Source organism: Thalia democratica, chromosome 1 (assembly GCF_965202585.1).
Source record: "Thalia democratica chromosome 1, ktThaDemo2.hap1.1, whole genome shotgun sequence".
In the NCBI taxonomy this organism is placed as follows: domain Eukaryota; kingdom Metazoa; phylum Chordata; class Thaliacea; order Salpida; family Salpidae; genus Thalia; species Thalia democratica.
The window spans coordinates 60,540,421-60,557,307 of NC_139165.1; the positions used below are offsets into that span (position 1 = coordinate 60,540,421).

Here is a 16,887-nt window from a genome sequence, read left to right on the forward strand (position 1 = left end):
AATGTTTTTAAACTGTTAAACTAAAGAGTCATACGTCAAATATATCCTTTGTAAAATTAGTTATTTGCTTTAACATAAAAATTTTATACTTTAAATGCAATTATGTTTAATTTTAAATGTTGCATTAAGTTTTGAGATTTAGTCAACATTATAAATAATTTTCTATAAGCTCATGGAAAGCGATTTCTTCATTGTAATTTTTCTATGACACTTAAAAATATCAAAAACATATCTTATCTTGCTCTAGGTTTTTTAGCTAAGAACTATTTATTTGCATGGAATGTTTTGATTTTGTTTGTAAAAACATTAGGTAGGAGCTTTTTAGTTGCTAATGTTAAAATTCAAAAAAGCATTGAGTAAAAAAAGTATTTTTTTATACATTACTTGGAGTACATGTATTTTAGAACGACTTAAATAAAATTGTAGATTCGTTTATTTACATTTTTTTAAATGTTTTAATTCTATAAAGGGAACTTATTAAACTCTTGTTTTTTACGTAAACGAACAAAAACAACCTTCCTTTTTTAACGCATACATAACGGCTGTTGATTCTTGTAAGCACAGCCTACAAACAGGGTTGTTTAAATAAGAGGAGTGAATTCATATCGTCTTGCCGACATATGAAAAAGCTCCTCTAAAATACAATCAATTTAAAGTATTTTATGGTCACTTACCTGTTGTTTTTGTGAATTTTAGTTGTTTAATTAGTTAGATGGAGAATAAATTTTTGTAATGAGTTTTTGTAATGTACAATATTCAATTCTTATGTCATACTGTTTTATGTTTTTTGTAGAACTTTTGCATCTCTGTTTACCAAAGTGCTTTTTATTTTAATAGAACTAGCTGATAATTAAAGCATTTAGCTTTATGAAATACATATACTAGTATTTTTAAAATTGTACTTGTCAAATAAACTATTAAAAAGCCCTTCAAGTGGGCTCTGAATAAGGTATTCAAGTTTGATTAATCACCTTATTTTAAATATAAGGTATATATATAATGTTTTCAGGTACTAGCTTTATTAAAGGTTAAATATATTGTTAACCAATACTGACAAAATATTTATAAAAATATTACTTAAAGTCGAAAAAAGGTATATTTTAGTTACGTTTTTCTCAACCTTTTTAAAATCTGTGCACAGTAAATTTCTGAAAAAATAGTTTATGTTCACACTAGACTATAAAAATTAATAAAAATCAACTTTTTTCCTATTTTGATTGTCTTATAGATAAGTAACGTGTTTATAACTATTAATTTATTTTCTAGTTACCTTTTTTAATTGAAAAGTCCAAATTAAGCGTCACTATTTTTACCTTACTTATTTTACTGTGCACACTGTGAGAATTACTGGTTTAATTTACATTATGGTGGATCTGTTGACCCTACAAAATTAAAATTTTTGAGTAGTGCGATGAAAAGTTTCTTCAGCGTGGGTAATCACAAATAAAATTAAAAATAGCTTTTATAACAAATACGCTTTTGACATTTTTTTGAAAAAAGTTTTATTTAAATTGTCTGGGACCTTAAAAATTCGACCTTCAAGTTTTTGGTTGAAAAAATTTCTACATGTAGCAATTATAACTTAAAAAAGTTTCATTGAGGCAATTTTTGATTTTCTGTAATTTTTAATTTTTTTTGTTAATTTCAAGTTTTTTTTTTAGAAAATCAAGAAGTGCATGCCTCTATAATTTTTTTTTTAAATCGTCTAAAAACGCGTAGAATGTGATAAGTAGTGCTACATGCAGAAAATTTTTAAACCAAAAACTTAAAGGTCGAGTTTTTAACTTCTCATACAATTTACAAATGTTTTTTTTTTTCAAAAAATGTCAAAAGTGCAATAAAGGTAAAACCTAATAAAAAATGGTTAGAACCGTCAAAAAAATCAGTCTCAGTCTTATACAAACGCTTTGAAGAGATCTTTCGTTTATTAAATAACAAACACTTTTAATTCTGTAGAAAACGAAAAAATATACTAGCAACTAGAGAAAATTAAGTATATTTTGTAAAATAAAAAAATTATAATAAATAAAAAATAAAAATTATCATTTTACTAAAATACAGAATTTTATACTTTCACTACAAAATTAATAGAACACTCATATTTGAGATTAGTTAGTAAAGTTTGATATAATTTTTTCAACTTAAGAAACTGAGAAAACGACACTTAAGAAAATAATTTTTGTATACTGTAACTAAGAAAACTATTCCTATAAACAACAAACAATTAAAAAAAAATTACCCTAATATTGTACTTGATAAAGAAAATTTTTTAATGACATTTTGAATTTTTTATTAAAACTATTCCTTAAATACACTATTTAAATTTATTTTTGCCTTAGTTTTGTTAATCCACCATTGTTCTGTATAATCTAAATTAGTTCTTATAGGGCTTTCTAAAAACTGGACTGTGTATGCATTTTCAATCTGTTCTGGTATATTTTTTTTGTGAAATTTGTTATAGTGTATAGTTAGAGCAAATTGGTCTTTTATTTCATGGTTTAGTTTAGTTTTATTGTTTTTCCATGTGTTTCTGTGGGCATTCCATCTCTTAGTAAAGCTGTTCATAGTTTGTCCAATGTATAAATTTTTGCATATATTGCATGTAGCTGCATATATTCCATAATTTTTTCAATTTAAATGTTGTTTAATTTTTATATTTTGTATTGTTTTATTATTACTTATCATACTTTTATTATAGTTTACGAAATTTCTACATAAAGCACACTTTCCACATTAAGCTGTTTTGTTGTTTTCTTTTTTTGTAAAATTGTTTTTGTTTATTAATATATTTCTCAGTTTTTTTGGTCTCTTATAAGTTAATCTTAATAATTCTGTACTATTATTGCTAAAGTTTCATGCTAAAAGTGTACATGTTTGCTAAAGTTTATAAATTGTTTAAAGCTGGTTGCCGAAGTCACTTTTTCATTTTGTTCTGATTGTTTTATGTTATTTGTATTAGGATCTTTATTACATACTTCATCTAATTCATTAAAGGTATTATTTATTATTTTTTTACTAAAACTTGATCTAGTGCATTTAATTTTTAAGTTAATTAGTGCCTTTTCATAGTCTTCTGTTTTTTAATTTAATTTTTTAAGTCTATTAGCTTCTGATAAAATTATCCCTCTAAAAACATGTGTTGGATGGTAAGAATTGCCATTAAAAAAAATTGCTGATTTTGCTGTGGGTTTAGTGTGGTTTACTGTTTTAAATCCGTTTATTTCACAGTTATTCATTATATGTAAGATATCTAAAAATTTCAGTTGTTTTCCTTCTTCTGTAGTTGACACTTTTTTAAATTGTAGATTTAAATCATGAGATTGAAATTTTTTGGTTAGTTCTTCTTGAATAAAAATTGATTTATTCGCCGGGCATGAAAAAATAATGTCATCTATGTACCATTTACAGGTTTGCCACTTTACCTGGAAACCTGGAATTTGACAATTTAGGCTAAAATAACCTGGAAAAACCTGGAATTTTGATCAAAAAACCTGGAAAAACCTGGAAATTTTAGTAATTTTAACATTTTCAATAGTAAAATTTTGATTTGACACAAAAAATCTATCAAATAAATAAGATTTTCTGTCATCATCAAAAAAAATTTTTATAAAAAAACACATTTAAAGTAACTTTTAGGTATCTTTTCAATATTTTTATACTTTTTAACACAGATTCTTAAATAGAAATTAACTTAAAACTAAAAATAGACTTAAAATGTGTAATTTTAAAAACCTGGAAGAAATTTGGAAAACCTGGAAAAAAATTGAAAAATCGAGTGGCAACTCTGCATTTATAAATATAACATAAGTTTAAAATGTTTACTGGTTAAGAAGTGGAGGGCTTCTTAACCAAAAAAGTATACTTTTTAAACTTTTGTTATATTTATAAAAGGTACATAGATGACATTATTTTTTATGCTCGGCAAATAAATCAGTTTTATTTCAAGAAGAACTAACAGAAGTATTTTAGCTTATCTAAAACTCATTTCTGTCCGGTCTTTAAAACTAAAAGAGGAAGACTACCTTCATCCCTTTTATTTTTTAAAGGTAAAACCTAGAAGGCCTTTATTTATGTTGTTGCTAATGTGATTCCCCACGCTGAAAAAAAATTATCGTGCTTATCTACAAACTTAATTTTTGAGGGGCAACAGATGTACTCTAGTGTACATATATTACTTTGTATTTTTTAAGGAGAACAGGTTTTAATTTTTAGCAACAATCGCTAGAATAAACTAAGGTAGTTTTAAACATTAAAAATACAAAAACTTAATAAATGAAAATATTTTTTCAGATTCAGACATTGTTTATTATCATCCATGTCAAGTTTGGAAATTGCACGAATTTCCTCGCTAAAAAAATTATTGTGAGCTTTTTATAGAAAAAACAAAGATTATGCAAGACTTATCGTATTGAAAATTATTATATTAGAAAAATTATCTTTTTTTTTAATACTTTTTTTTGATATGTTGAAATATTTACCTATTTTATAAATGAATCGAGTGTGTAACAAAGTAATTTTATTAAAAAAATAACCTATGTATTAAATATTAAGCATTCTTCTTGTATAATAAAAAATTTATTGATTACTTATATTTTTTTGAATAATGTAAATTGTTTAATTTTTTATTATTTTAAACTTTTTAATTTTGTGAATTATAACTAACGAAAAAAAAAATTATGATAACAGATAAATAATTTTATTAATTTTGAAATTATTTTGTGAAACTATGATAAAGTTATTTTATTCAAACAAACTTTGACTAATTGGAAATATAATTAGATTCTTTAATGAAGTAAAAATATTTTAATTACTTTTTAAATTTAATTTTTGATAAAATTTTAGGGTATGCATTTCTGTTTTTAGATTGAAGTATATTATAAAATTGCAATTTATTGTTTAGTAGTTAACTTTTTTTCTTATATTTTTTATCGTATATATGTCTAAGACCATAAAATGTTAATTTATATATGTCTTCTCTTCAAATGTAGAGTTTTATAAATTAACAAAAATTAATATTGTGTATTGCAAGATCTTATTTCAAACTTATCTTTTTTAAGAATTTTCATAATTATACTTTTTGAAACACATTATATGATGACAAAATCATCTCAGCATTGCTGTATATAGCCAAAAGAAAGCTCTATTTAGCGTCTAACTCATTTTTCTAATTAACAGAAATAACTTTAAAAATATTAAATTAAAGTTAGCTGTTTTTGTACGAAATTAATTTGTTAGAATAATGGTGTTTTTCTGCCCCTCAAAAATTAAAATTTTGTGTTAGTGCGGAGTAATAATTTTTCAGCGTGGCAAATCATAAAAATATATTCTGCCAAGGAAGCGTTTGTGAAAATCAGTTTAGGAACCCTGGTGTAAGCTGTTCCAACTCGTAAAGAATAGGTTTAATCGAATAGAAAATAGTTAAAATGGAAAATTGTCGGATAAATAATAATTCGATTATTAGAAATATTTTTGATAGAAATTTATCGATAGAGGTTGGGAATATACGACATTAAATTTGTTCGGTTAGAATTGATTTGAAAAATAACTGATAAAACGCTAATTTAGTTTGATGATGTGTTCAAACATACAAAGTTTAAATTTTAAAAATCGTTTAGTTGTTAATAAAATTGGTTTGGCCGATTTTTGTGAGGAATAATCAGGTGGGAATTGATCGAGTTGAAATTAATTCGGTTAGAAATTGATAGTTAACCACTTAAAGGACAATAGAATTAAACAACTAAACATATTTTTACTTATTTTATTAACTGTTACATAGTATATTAATTAGCTTATTTATATTAGCTTATATAGTTAAAAATAACTAGTACAAGTATCTTAAAAAATATTTATAAGACGTTATATAATAAGCAACAATAAATGAAATACAAACATTACAAATGAATTAAAATACAATCTAATAGCACTTTAATCGGGTAGCTGTCGAATTTGCACGAATGCACAAAATTGCTTGAAGACACTTTTGCACGACCAGACAATCTTGCACGGGTTGAATTTTTTTTTTATTTACTATCACTCTTATCCTTGGTCGGTAGCTTTCTTTTTAAGTAATTTTTATTTTTACTATAACTGTTAACCCTTACCCTTGGTCAGTAACCTTTATTTTGTTTTTTATTAATTTATCTTTTTTTTAACCGTCGTGCAAAATTGACCCTCGGTGCAAAAATGTTTTCGTGCAATTTTCTGCTGATGTGCAAAAGTATCTTCATGCAATTTTGACTTTTTAACCTGCATCGTTCTGATTTTCTTTAAAAAACTGCAATTGCTTTAAGTTACCAGAATTTATTTAAACCTTTCTAAATTATAAATATTTGTTTATTAAAATTATTGATTAGGCTTTTGCTATCGATGAACATTTTCCTAACATTTATAACTATTTAAAATTTGCGTTTTAGCTAAAGGACCTTTAACCCAGGAGCAATTTTGAAATACAAAATATCTTCCCTAAAATTTTAAATATTTATGTTTGTATTTAGAAATATAGTTTGTAACAAAATCCATGAAGTTTAGAAAAAAAAATGATAAAAAGTTGTCCATTGAACAAACTAAAATTTAAAAAAATAGTCTTCCAATTACGCCCTAGTTAAAGCTTGAAGAGTCAACATATTTTGAGTCTAGACTTTAAAAACTAGTATGAACAATTTCTCAAAACAGTTTTGATTAAAAAGAATAAAGAATTATTAAAAAAGTTAGGTCAAAAAAAAAAGCTTTTAGTTTTATCTGTATATACAGCAAAGAAGAAAAAACAAAAACTACCGTTTTCTCTGCTTTAAAAGTTAAAACAAACAATTTCAATTAGTGATCTACCGAATTCACAAAAGGAGGATCGGCCGGAACCGGCTCAATTTAAAAAACTAAGATCCGTCCGAATCTGAATTTATTTTTTAAAAGTACTATTCGGATAAAAGCTAAAAATGCAAGATTCGTATTTCACTTTTTAAATAATGAAAATATTAAATATAAGTAATAAATATATAGATGAACATTATTAAGTTCTTATTTAAGTTAATTGTCCTATAAGTTATTTTTTTTGTGTACACTTATTTATTATAAACAACGCCAAACGCTTATGTCCGCTCAGAAAGCCTGGTAACACCGGCGGAACAGGTACCGCCTCAGAGTCACTTGCAACTGTAATAGTCACAAGACATCGGCTAGTAACCTTCTCAATGCAACGCTTGCTGACGCGTCTCTCACTCATCTTCTAATTCAATCTCAAGAGAATGTCAAATATCGATATTAAAGATGTGAGAATAATGTTCTAGCTTAAATAATACTTAATTCTCAATATGTGAATAAATTTTAATAACAATATAATTTAACCAATCACTCTAACAACTACTCTAAACAATAATCAATAAGAATAAATAAATATAGTAAACTTGTAACCTATCTATCACTAATAATTCTATTGAGTATAATAATCTTTAAGGATAAATAACACAGTATACTTATAACTTTTAACATATCACTAAAAATACTAATAAAAATAACTAATAAATTTATAACCAACTATAAAATCACTAAATATTATTCTTAAATAAATTAATACTACAAGGTTGCTTGAAAACTGTGTAAGTTTACTACGAATTAAATGAAAATAATCAAGTGTAAAGAGAAAACAATAAATACTAATAGTTGCTTAATACCAACAGAGTGTCTTATTAGTACAACAACCCAAATTTTACTGATCTTAATGTCTTTAAAAACCAAAACATTAATTTATTATGACGTAATATATTTTAAAGAGAAGCGTGCCTTTTGTTATTAAACTACTTTGACTTTTATACAATATTACACTATCTTTCCTAAAAATCCTTTTCTAGAGTTTCTTCTTAAGTTTTCTTAGAAATTTAAGGATCAACTATAAGTTGGAAACTAGCTAGAAAAAAAAATTCAAATGAATTTTAACCGTGTTTATTTTCCTAAATAAAAAAAGCAGCATATTTCTGAAGTCTTCATAGAGCAAGAAAACCTTAAAAGAAAACAGATCACTAGCACCAAGAAAAAAATAATAGAATAAAAATATAAAGTGCGGTTAATCTATTGAATTGGACATGGAGTAATCAGAGGCATGAAGCACCGTATACAAGCCACGATGAATATAGCTGAGTTTCTTCTTGTTCTCACGTCTGACCCACACGTTTTCTTACTGAAACAGAGAGGGCTCATAGTATACATTCCTTTCTCTATGTCGTTGGTATTTGCGACAAACTTCAGACATGACAGTCAGGAATAACATCGTATCCAAAGGGTCACAAACGAAATTATTTTCGCCTATGCTACCGTGGAAAATTTGACCTGGTAAGTCACTGATATTCCTATCGTATACTGGGAAGGAGTATGCAGAGAACCTTCAATGGAAGTATTGTTTATGCTTGCAATTATAAGCGGTAGTCGCCGTGCACAATTGGTTTTTGTATTTACGGTGCGCAGCGCCTGGTCTATTGTTTTGTGTTGAAACTCGATGAAGCCATTTGCCTGAGAGCTGTAAGGGGGTACAAAACGGTGATCCACCCCCAGTTGTTTGAAGGTGTCGGTCAGCAAATGGTTTGAAAATTCTTTTACGTTGTCGGAAACAACTACCCGTGGTGTTCCAAAATAACTGCATCAACTCGGTACAAAGGCATCCCTTACCGTCATTGCTTTCTTGTCCGGTATGGGAGTTTCCACAAGAAACCTCGTTCCTCGGTCTTTTAATGTAAGTATACAACGGCAGTTGTTAGAAACTACGTCCATAGGGCCTATGAGGTCAATGTGGACAAAGTTTAATCTTTGGGTCTTCTCTGGGAAGAACCCAGTTTTTGGCCTGTTGTGACGAATAATTTTGATGGCTTGGTAATCAATACAACTCTTGGTCCAAAATGTTACACCCGTTTTCAAAGTCAGCCACCAGAAGTCTTTGACAACCGCGTCAATGGTTTTTTCAACTCCAAGGTGTAGATTTCGATGTGCCGCATTGAAAGCTGGTAACCTCAAATTTTTGATAAAACTATCCTGCTGTTACCGAATTCTATAATTTCAGCCACTTTATCCATGTTGTTAAACTTGACCTCCATCTTCATCTGTCGAGCTGTTTCTGTTAGGTCTTGTTTTTGTAAGAGAGCCACAACATTTCCGTCAATCTTTCCGTGATTAATTATCTCTTCATCTACCTCCACTAAATCACCCTCCGAACCTTTGTCCTCGGAGTCCAACATTTCTTCGTAATCCGAGTCCGTTTAACAACGACCCAGACCACGAACACACATTGTTTCTGCTTGAAGTGGTCTGCTAAGAACGTCTGCTACAATGTTCTCAACACCTTTAATATAAATTATTTCAGGATTGTATTCTTTAATTCGTTGAAGGTAGCGTTGTACTAGGAGGGTCTGGTCTGCCAGATTGTTTTTTACAGCGTTACAAAGAGCTAAATTATCGGATCTTAATATCAATTGCCGGCCATTGATCCGACTGTGAAAATGCTAAATACTCATAAAAAGACCTCTTAACTCTTTGTAATATGTGCAACATACACGCTGAGCGATTGGAATACTTCTTGAAAAAAAGGCAAGGGGCACCAATTCTCCTTTTTTCACTCCCTGCTCTAATACTGCTCCCACATGAATGTCTGATGAATCGGAGAACAGTATGAGGAGTTTAATTTGATTTTCAAAAGACAGAGTAGCCGCATTTGCTAATGCAACTTTTGTATTCTTAAACTCCTTGACTTGGATGTTATCCAGTTTCAATATAGTTTGGTTAGTCTTCTTGGGGCCACCAGATATCTCGCTCAATGGCGATATGACCTCAGCTAACTTTGGCACAAAGGTATGGTAGTAACTTACCATACCAATGAAAATTCCAAGTTCATACGAGTGATTGACATAAGGTATTTCTTGATAGCCGCCACCTTTGAAGATTGGACGTCGATGCCGTCAACACCGATAATGTGGTCAAGAAACTCCAGCCTGGATTGTGCAAAGATCGTCTTATTAACATTCATAAAAAGGACATTCTTCGACAACACTTTTAACATTTCATTTACATGATGAATATGCTCTTGTCCATAGTAGGAGTATATGAGAATGTCGTCCAAGTAGACGTATGTAAAACCTTTGCATTAACTCAGCAAACATTCCATCATCAATTGGAAATTCATAGGTGCGTTTTTCAAACCAAACACGCACCTACTTGGAATAAAGACACCACTGTGCACAAAAATGGCAGCATATCTTCTAGAGTTAGCTGAAAGAGATAGGCTGTACTACGCCTCTTTCAGATCCAGATTGGTAAAATATCTTGTACCCCCGGGGATGATTAAATATAGTTCATCAATCCACGGCTATGGGCACAGTGAGCGCGTTGACGAATTTAGCATAGTATAATTAACGCAGACGCGCATGGTGCCGTCTTTCTTCTGTACACAAGTGACAGGGGACGTCCCTTCACTTCCCTCGCTCCTCACAACAACGCCTCTCCGTAGCAAATCGTTGAAATGCTCCTCAATGGCTGCCCTCCGACCTCCTGCTCATCTTGGTTTAATCAGCACGGCTTTGTAATCATCGAGTAATATTTCCAGCCCATAGTTGTGCTTAGGTTCTGTACGGTAAGTTGGCTTTATCGTGACTTCCGGGAAACTCAATAACAATATTTTGCATCTCTTATCTAAAGACGGGTTTTCGTCGTAAATCAGTTCGAGTTTGTTAATCGAGGCGAATATTGGTGTGGGTGGATCAGCTGCTGTAAACAACTTTGCCGATCTCCAAAACCCCATTTTGCACAGTCGGGCGGAGGAAGGACAAACGGCCAGCTGGTGTGCTACCATCATGACCAACCAAATAATCCCATAACTCCTTGGTTCCTGCGTCACCCAAAAAAAGTGATTGATGGGCTGCAACTCCCCTAGTCGGAGTTCAACAGCCACGATTCTAATAGGATGAATCGTTTCGTTATTGAAACCCTTTATCTACTTGTTAATTCTTTAGGCAGGTTGGATATTTCCGATCCCGAGTCCTCAAAGAAAACTAAATTTGTGTCTGAAACTGACACACAGAGAAGGTTCTGAGGTAGATTCTTTGGGTTTACCCCAGGAAATTTTGTCAATTGAAAAGCCTATTGCTGCACTACTGCGTACCACTGTTATCAACCTCATCCGTCTTTGATTCCTCACCATACTGTAATGTGCAACCCTCTTTTGTGCATTGCTCTGCAGCATCTAGCCCTGGCTTGACTTTCACCCTAGGGGTATCAATGTATCATCTCCCACAGCACAACTTTTGGATACGGTTTCCTTTGACGGCTTCCCCGCCCTAACACTGTCATCCCTAACAACTTCCGGGTTCAACGCTCCTCGGCAAGACCTTTAGTCTAGGAACAACAATACTATATTCCTCAGTGTACCCTTTGGGTACGTTTTCTTTTAGCGGCTTCTCCGCCCTAACACTATCATCTACTCGACTAGTGACTCTCTAATCCGTTGGTGAGGCACATGCACCAGAAACCTCCGTACAACTATTTACTGTGCAGCTCTCTAACTTGGTCTTTACTGACGACCCCCTGCCTTTCTACAGGAGTCACAACTATCTGAGCTCCCTGATTCCTTACTGGGTGCGTTCACAGGATATGATTTTTTAATTAATAACAACATTTTTGATTTGTTTGTGTCGGTAAATAGGGTTGGCATGTTGATTCGTTTACTGGCGACGCCATTAGTGGCATCTGGGTTTAGCTGGAGGGTGGATTTAGTTACTTTTTGGACAGCTTTAGTGTGAGATGGAATTCCCACAACCACTCTCCCTCTCACTGCGGGGAGTTTGGGTGCCCGTTTTTTGAGGATAACCCATAATCATATGACGCATACTGCACCTCTTTGTGTCTGCACAGTGATGAGCTCTCTCACAAAAATTAAGGTGCTTATGACAAAGGAAATCCTGATTTACGTTTTTATAAAAGTTGTTTAGCGGTCGATATTGATGTGTTTGAATCGGTCTGGTGGGGTTCCGGTTTGTTGCGGCTCCCGGGCTTGTGTAATTTACATTCATGGCCTTTTTTTTGTCTCTTGGCTAGCAGTGACGATAATTGTTCTGAAAGCGAGTTCGAATTTCTGTATGTTTAAGTGGAGTTTTTCCATAATCTTTCCCCTCAATCTAGGGGTGCCAGGTGATTGTGACAAACATCTTCAAGATTACCACACCCCTAAACTCTGCTATGAAGTTGCCTGTCTTGACATTTAATTCTTGGCCAGAGGCCGAGTGTTTCTCAGCTCTATGAAGTAGTACGTGACTCAAGCGTCCCTCACCATCTATTCCTTAAAGGTATGATAATTCTGATGATCCTGGTTAAATATCTTTCTGTAATCCTGTTTATCCTCTCATGCCACAAACTTGTCAAGCAGCTTATAACTATCTTGGTTTGTCTGCACATTACGTTCCAAGCAAAAGTCTTCAAAGAAAATTGAGAGTAATAAATTCTTCTTCGCGCTTCAACTCCCCTATCCCGATGTGTTTCAGGAAGGGGTCAATATGGTTCAAAGCGTGAGGAAGTTGAATAGGGGCCACCAGAGGTGTCTCCCCACATCCTTCTTTAGATGTGCCAAATCTGCCTTCCTCCGGCTAGAAATGACAGTTGTAATCTTGGCTGTTAATTTGTGGTCCAGAGTTTTCTCTTACCATCTGTTTTAATTGGAGCCTGTCTGAAAGAATGTGGCTCACCGTTGGATGTGATGATGAGTTATTTGGTTTTAAACTTATAGGGGCATGGCTTGTTGTTGGGTGTAAGGGTGAGTTCTGTTGAGTTTTCAGTCTGCTATCCCTGTCCCTTACCTCCTGGGGTTCCTGTTTCATCTTAGCAAATCTTTGTTGAGATGTAGGTTTCTCTACCTCTTTCCTTTATCAAGCTCACGCGTCTTTTCAATTTCCAAGTTTCGTCTTTCAAGCTGTTCATGCTCCTGCATTGCCCTCTCGATCTCAAGCCTTATCTCTCTTTCTAAGTTATGTATTTCTTGCCGCTCCTGCCTTATCTTCTCGATCTAAGACACCTTCTGATTTTCTAATCTTTGTCTTTCAAGCCGTTCCTTCACCTGTCTCTTACCTCAAGTTACACTTACCTGTGCTCTCTAGAGTTCCATTTCCTGCTCTATAATTGAAAATGCGTCCTTTCTGACTATTGGGTGGTCGGTAGCTTGATCATAACATCTCTTTTCTTTCTTTGTACCCAGTATCATCTCCATGACCTACATTGTTTGTCCATAATGTTTAATTGTGCCTTTTAGCGAGTATTTCGTAAAAAAAGTAGTACGGATGTTTCTTTTTATAAAGATTTTTGTAATAATAAAAATTACTATGGCTCATTTTAGATAGTTGGATACCAATCTATTCTTGGATAAAATTTGACAAAAGTTTTATATACCGGATCCTCAAAATTAGGATTTGGCTGGAACCGGATCTTTTTTTGAATTCAGACCCGCCGGAACAGAATCTATTTTTGATGTTTTGGAAAAAATCAGTTTCCGGTAAATTACTGATGCCATTTTAATTTTTTGCTAAAATTAAGATGAAAGAAGCTTATAAATTTAGAAAAACATTATCAGCTTTAAATCCAGAAAATATCGTAACTAAAAGTTGTTCTATGTGTTTAAGGTTTTAAAATAGACTTGTTGTCCCGGACAAGACGTTACAAAGGTATCTGTGGTGTGCGACTCGATAGCCGAAAGGTTTTTTGTGCACCAGGTCCTAGGACCAAATGATTTGAGCGTTTTTTTGTCGTTCAAAAAATAGTTGTAAGCATATAAACTTGTAAAAGTTGTTCTAAGTGTTTAAGGTTTTAAAATTGACTTGTTGTAAGCATACATCTTAATGTATTTTTATTATCGATGGTTAATACTTGTTTAGTTTATTTAGATTTATTAGTTTTGCTGCAATTTTTAAAACAAATTGTACGTTTGATTTTAAAACGTAACCCTTTCTTTAAGTAAAATATAAATAATTAGTTTTATATAACTATATATAAAGTTTTTAAAAACTAAGTACAAAAACATCAGTTTATGTGCTGTTATATTTAGCTTTTTTGTTAAAGTCAAACACTAAATTATTAATTTTTTGTATCTAGTTCAATTTTTACCAAAATATAGAATAACTTGCTTATAACAACTAAAACACCCCTTTGAAAAAAGAACTAACTGTAAATAAAAACTTGTTTTTTATGGACAATTGTTCTAGAATTCTAAACAGTTTTAATCGAAAACTGTTACCATCTCCCTTTTCCATATATTGATTTAAGAGCCAAACAAAACCCATGTTATAAATTCTCATCATTATAGTTTTTTTTTTGGTTTACTTAAAAGCAAAATATTTATTAACATACTTAATTTTTAGCTTGCATTAAATGATTTTTTTACTTGTAATTAGACTTTTTAATAAAATTAAACTGTTAAAAGCCATAAAATTTTAATGTAGTTATATTATTACTTAGCTTTACAATAAATAGTTTCAAAAAAAATTCAATAAAAAAAAAGTTTTAATAGTTTTACTTGCTTTAGTTTTATATGAAAAAAAATATCACTACTTTTTAATTGAAGTTAGCTAATCACATACTGAATCATAAACATATCTCTTTATATATTATGTGTTGTTATTTTCAATTAAAGTTTTAGTAAATAGTATAAGCTCTACTCTATACATTTAACTCCAGTGAAAGTTTACCAACTAGTATTTTTTATTTATAAAAAGTGTCTTTATACAACTAGAAGCATTCAGAACCTATAAAAAAATTTAAATTATTTTAAATATTTCAAAAATTTTCAAAAAAACACTTTAAACAATTATTCTACCTAAATTAACTAATAACTTTGTATTTACATGCTAAAACAATTAGTCTCATTCACTAGATTTGTCACATGTTACTAAATAAACTTAAAACTCTATGATAAAAAAAATTACAAGAAGTTTTTTACAAGAAGTTTAAAAAAACGTTATTGTTTTAAGAAGCTAATTAGCTAAAATACTTATTTTAAATTTTAGTTGTTCTTCAATAGTTTAAAAAACTAATCTTTGTTTTACAGAGTATGTTTTATCAGGTGATTAGTAAGGAAAGCATTGGTTTATATTTGTTTAACGATTTAATAACTAAAAATAAATTTACAAGCTTAATAAACATCTTATACATTTGTTACATATTATAGGCTTTTCAGTAGTTATATCATCATTTTCAAGCGTTCCTTAAAACTGTTTTCAAGTAAGCAAAGAGAAAAATAAGTAAAGTATAGTATTATAAAGGTTCATGATTTTTTTCTTAAAAGTAAGCAAGTCAATCTGATAAATTAATTTAAACTCATTTATGTCACATATCACAAACTAGTTTAAAATGATCTGCACTATACCACAATTAATAAAAAATACTAAAAGTACATCTAAAATAAAAATTTATAAACAGTTACCAGGTATTACACTGGGTAATATACAATAATACTTAGCTCTCTGAGTTTTATATTTACAGTTAGCTATTATTTTCTGTTGTATTACTAAGAAATGCTAGAATCTTTTAACTTTATTTTATAAGATTTTTGTAACTTCTTACATTCTAACTAGTCTATTAAAGTTAATTCATTTTTTTGTTAAGGCAATAATATAAATACTTTTATCTTACAAAAATGTTAGAGCTATAATACCTAATAGATTTAAAAACTAAAAAATTTATCTAAGTTTTAACTATTTTATACTCTAAAAATGTATGTAAACGTGTATATAGGTAGTTATAACGCCAGAAGATAGTCCATCACCGTATAAGTCAAACACTGCTTTGACAATTGCGATTTTCATATCAAAACCGCTTGTGGTCTCTATTTTGCGCTAAAATAAGTTAAGAGATTCGGAGTAAAAATTAAAAAAAAACGATTAAAAAAAGTCAAAAATAAAATACCTGATACCAAAAACTATGGTTAATTTTAATTTATTAAACTAGAAAAACATTGCTAAAGTAAGTAAAAATCATTACCAATCACACTATATGTAAATATTATTTACATATTTCCATTAACTCTAATTAACTTTTATAAAATAAACAAATTAACTTAAATATAGTTTAAGTTGATCAATAGTAGAACCAAAGAACATTTTTCTTACAATATTGCATTTTAAATAAACTTAAATTTAAAACCATTCGAAAAACTTCTCAGTTTTAAGACTTTTCAAATCTTTATCAAATTATGACTTTAGTTTAAATAAGGGTTTTCTAAATTGGGCTATAAGCAGCAAAGGTGCCAAAAGGGGCATGATTAATAAAGAGGCTACAGGGGGCTATGAGGCCATAGTTTGAATTTTATACTATATATTCTGGAGTTGATGGTGAAGAGCAAAAAAAAAGGTCTTAAGTGTTTAAGGGTAGTTTTTTAGAAGCTCTGTCGGAGGGGGCCATAGCTTTTTTTAATTAATTTTATATATAATATATTTTAATTCATCATAATAAAATTTATTAAAAAAAAGTTTGGGAAACCCTGGTCTAAATAATAATAGATTTTATCTCATACAAAAATTTTGTATAGTTTAGTACTTCTGTGTATAAATTTTAGTCTAGAAAATATAACTATTATTGAGCATTTATATTTTTAATACTTTTTATTTTAAAATGAATCTTAAATTTAAAACTTGTAACAATGTATGTATTTTTTATGTGTTCCTTTAAAATTATAAGTTTATGTAATTTGTTGTCGAAACTATACAGTCTTATATTTTCAAACAGATTTCGTTTGTTTTACGTAGCTTGTAACAAAATAAACAATGTAAAATAGAGTTTTTTTACTTAAGTTTACGAGATTAAATACATTTTTGGTCAAATAGTTTATTTAGTTATTAAATTATTTCAAAATAACTTTCAGAAAATAACAATTAATAG

The 16,887-nt window shown here is 30.0% G+C and overlaps 1 protein-coding gene across 1 annotated transcript in view; it reads left to right on the plus strand.

The window, feature by feature from the left end:
* Nucleotides 1–4,413, plus strand: part of LOC145837884 (uncharacterized) — a 47,554-nt gene extending 43,141 nt beyond the window's left edge. Inside the window, exon 14 of the mRNA XM_082945370.1 lies at nucleotides 4,291–4,413. Within this exon, the coding sequence (XP_082801496.1) occupies nucleotides 4,291–4,366 (76 nt within the window). The 3' untranslated portion in view covers nucleotides 4,367–4,413. The remainder of the gene's footprint in view (nucleotides 1–4,290) is intronic.
* Nucleotides 4,414–16,887: the final 12,474 nt, after the last annotated feature.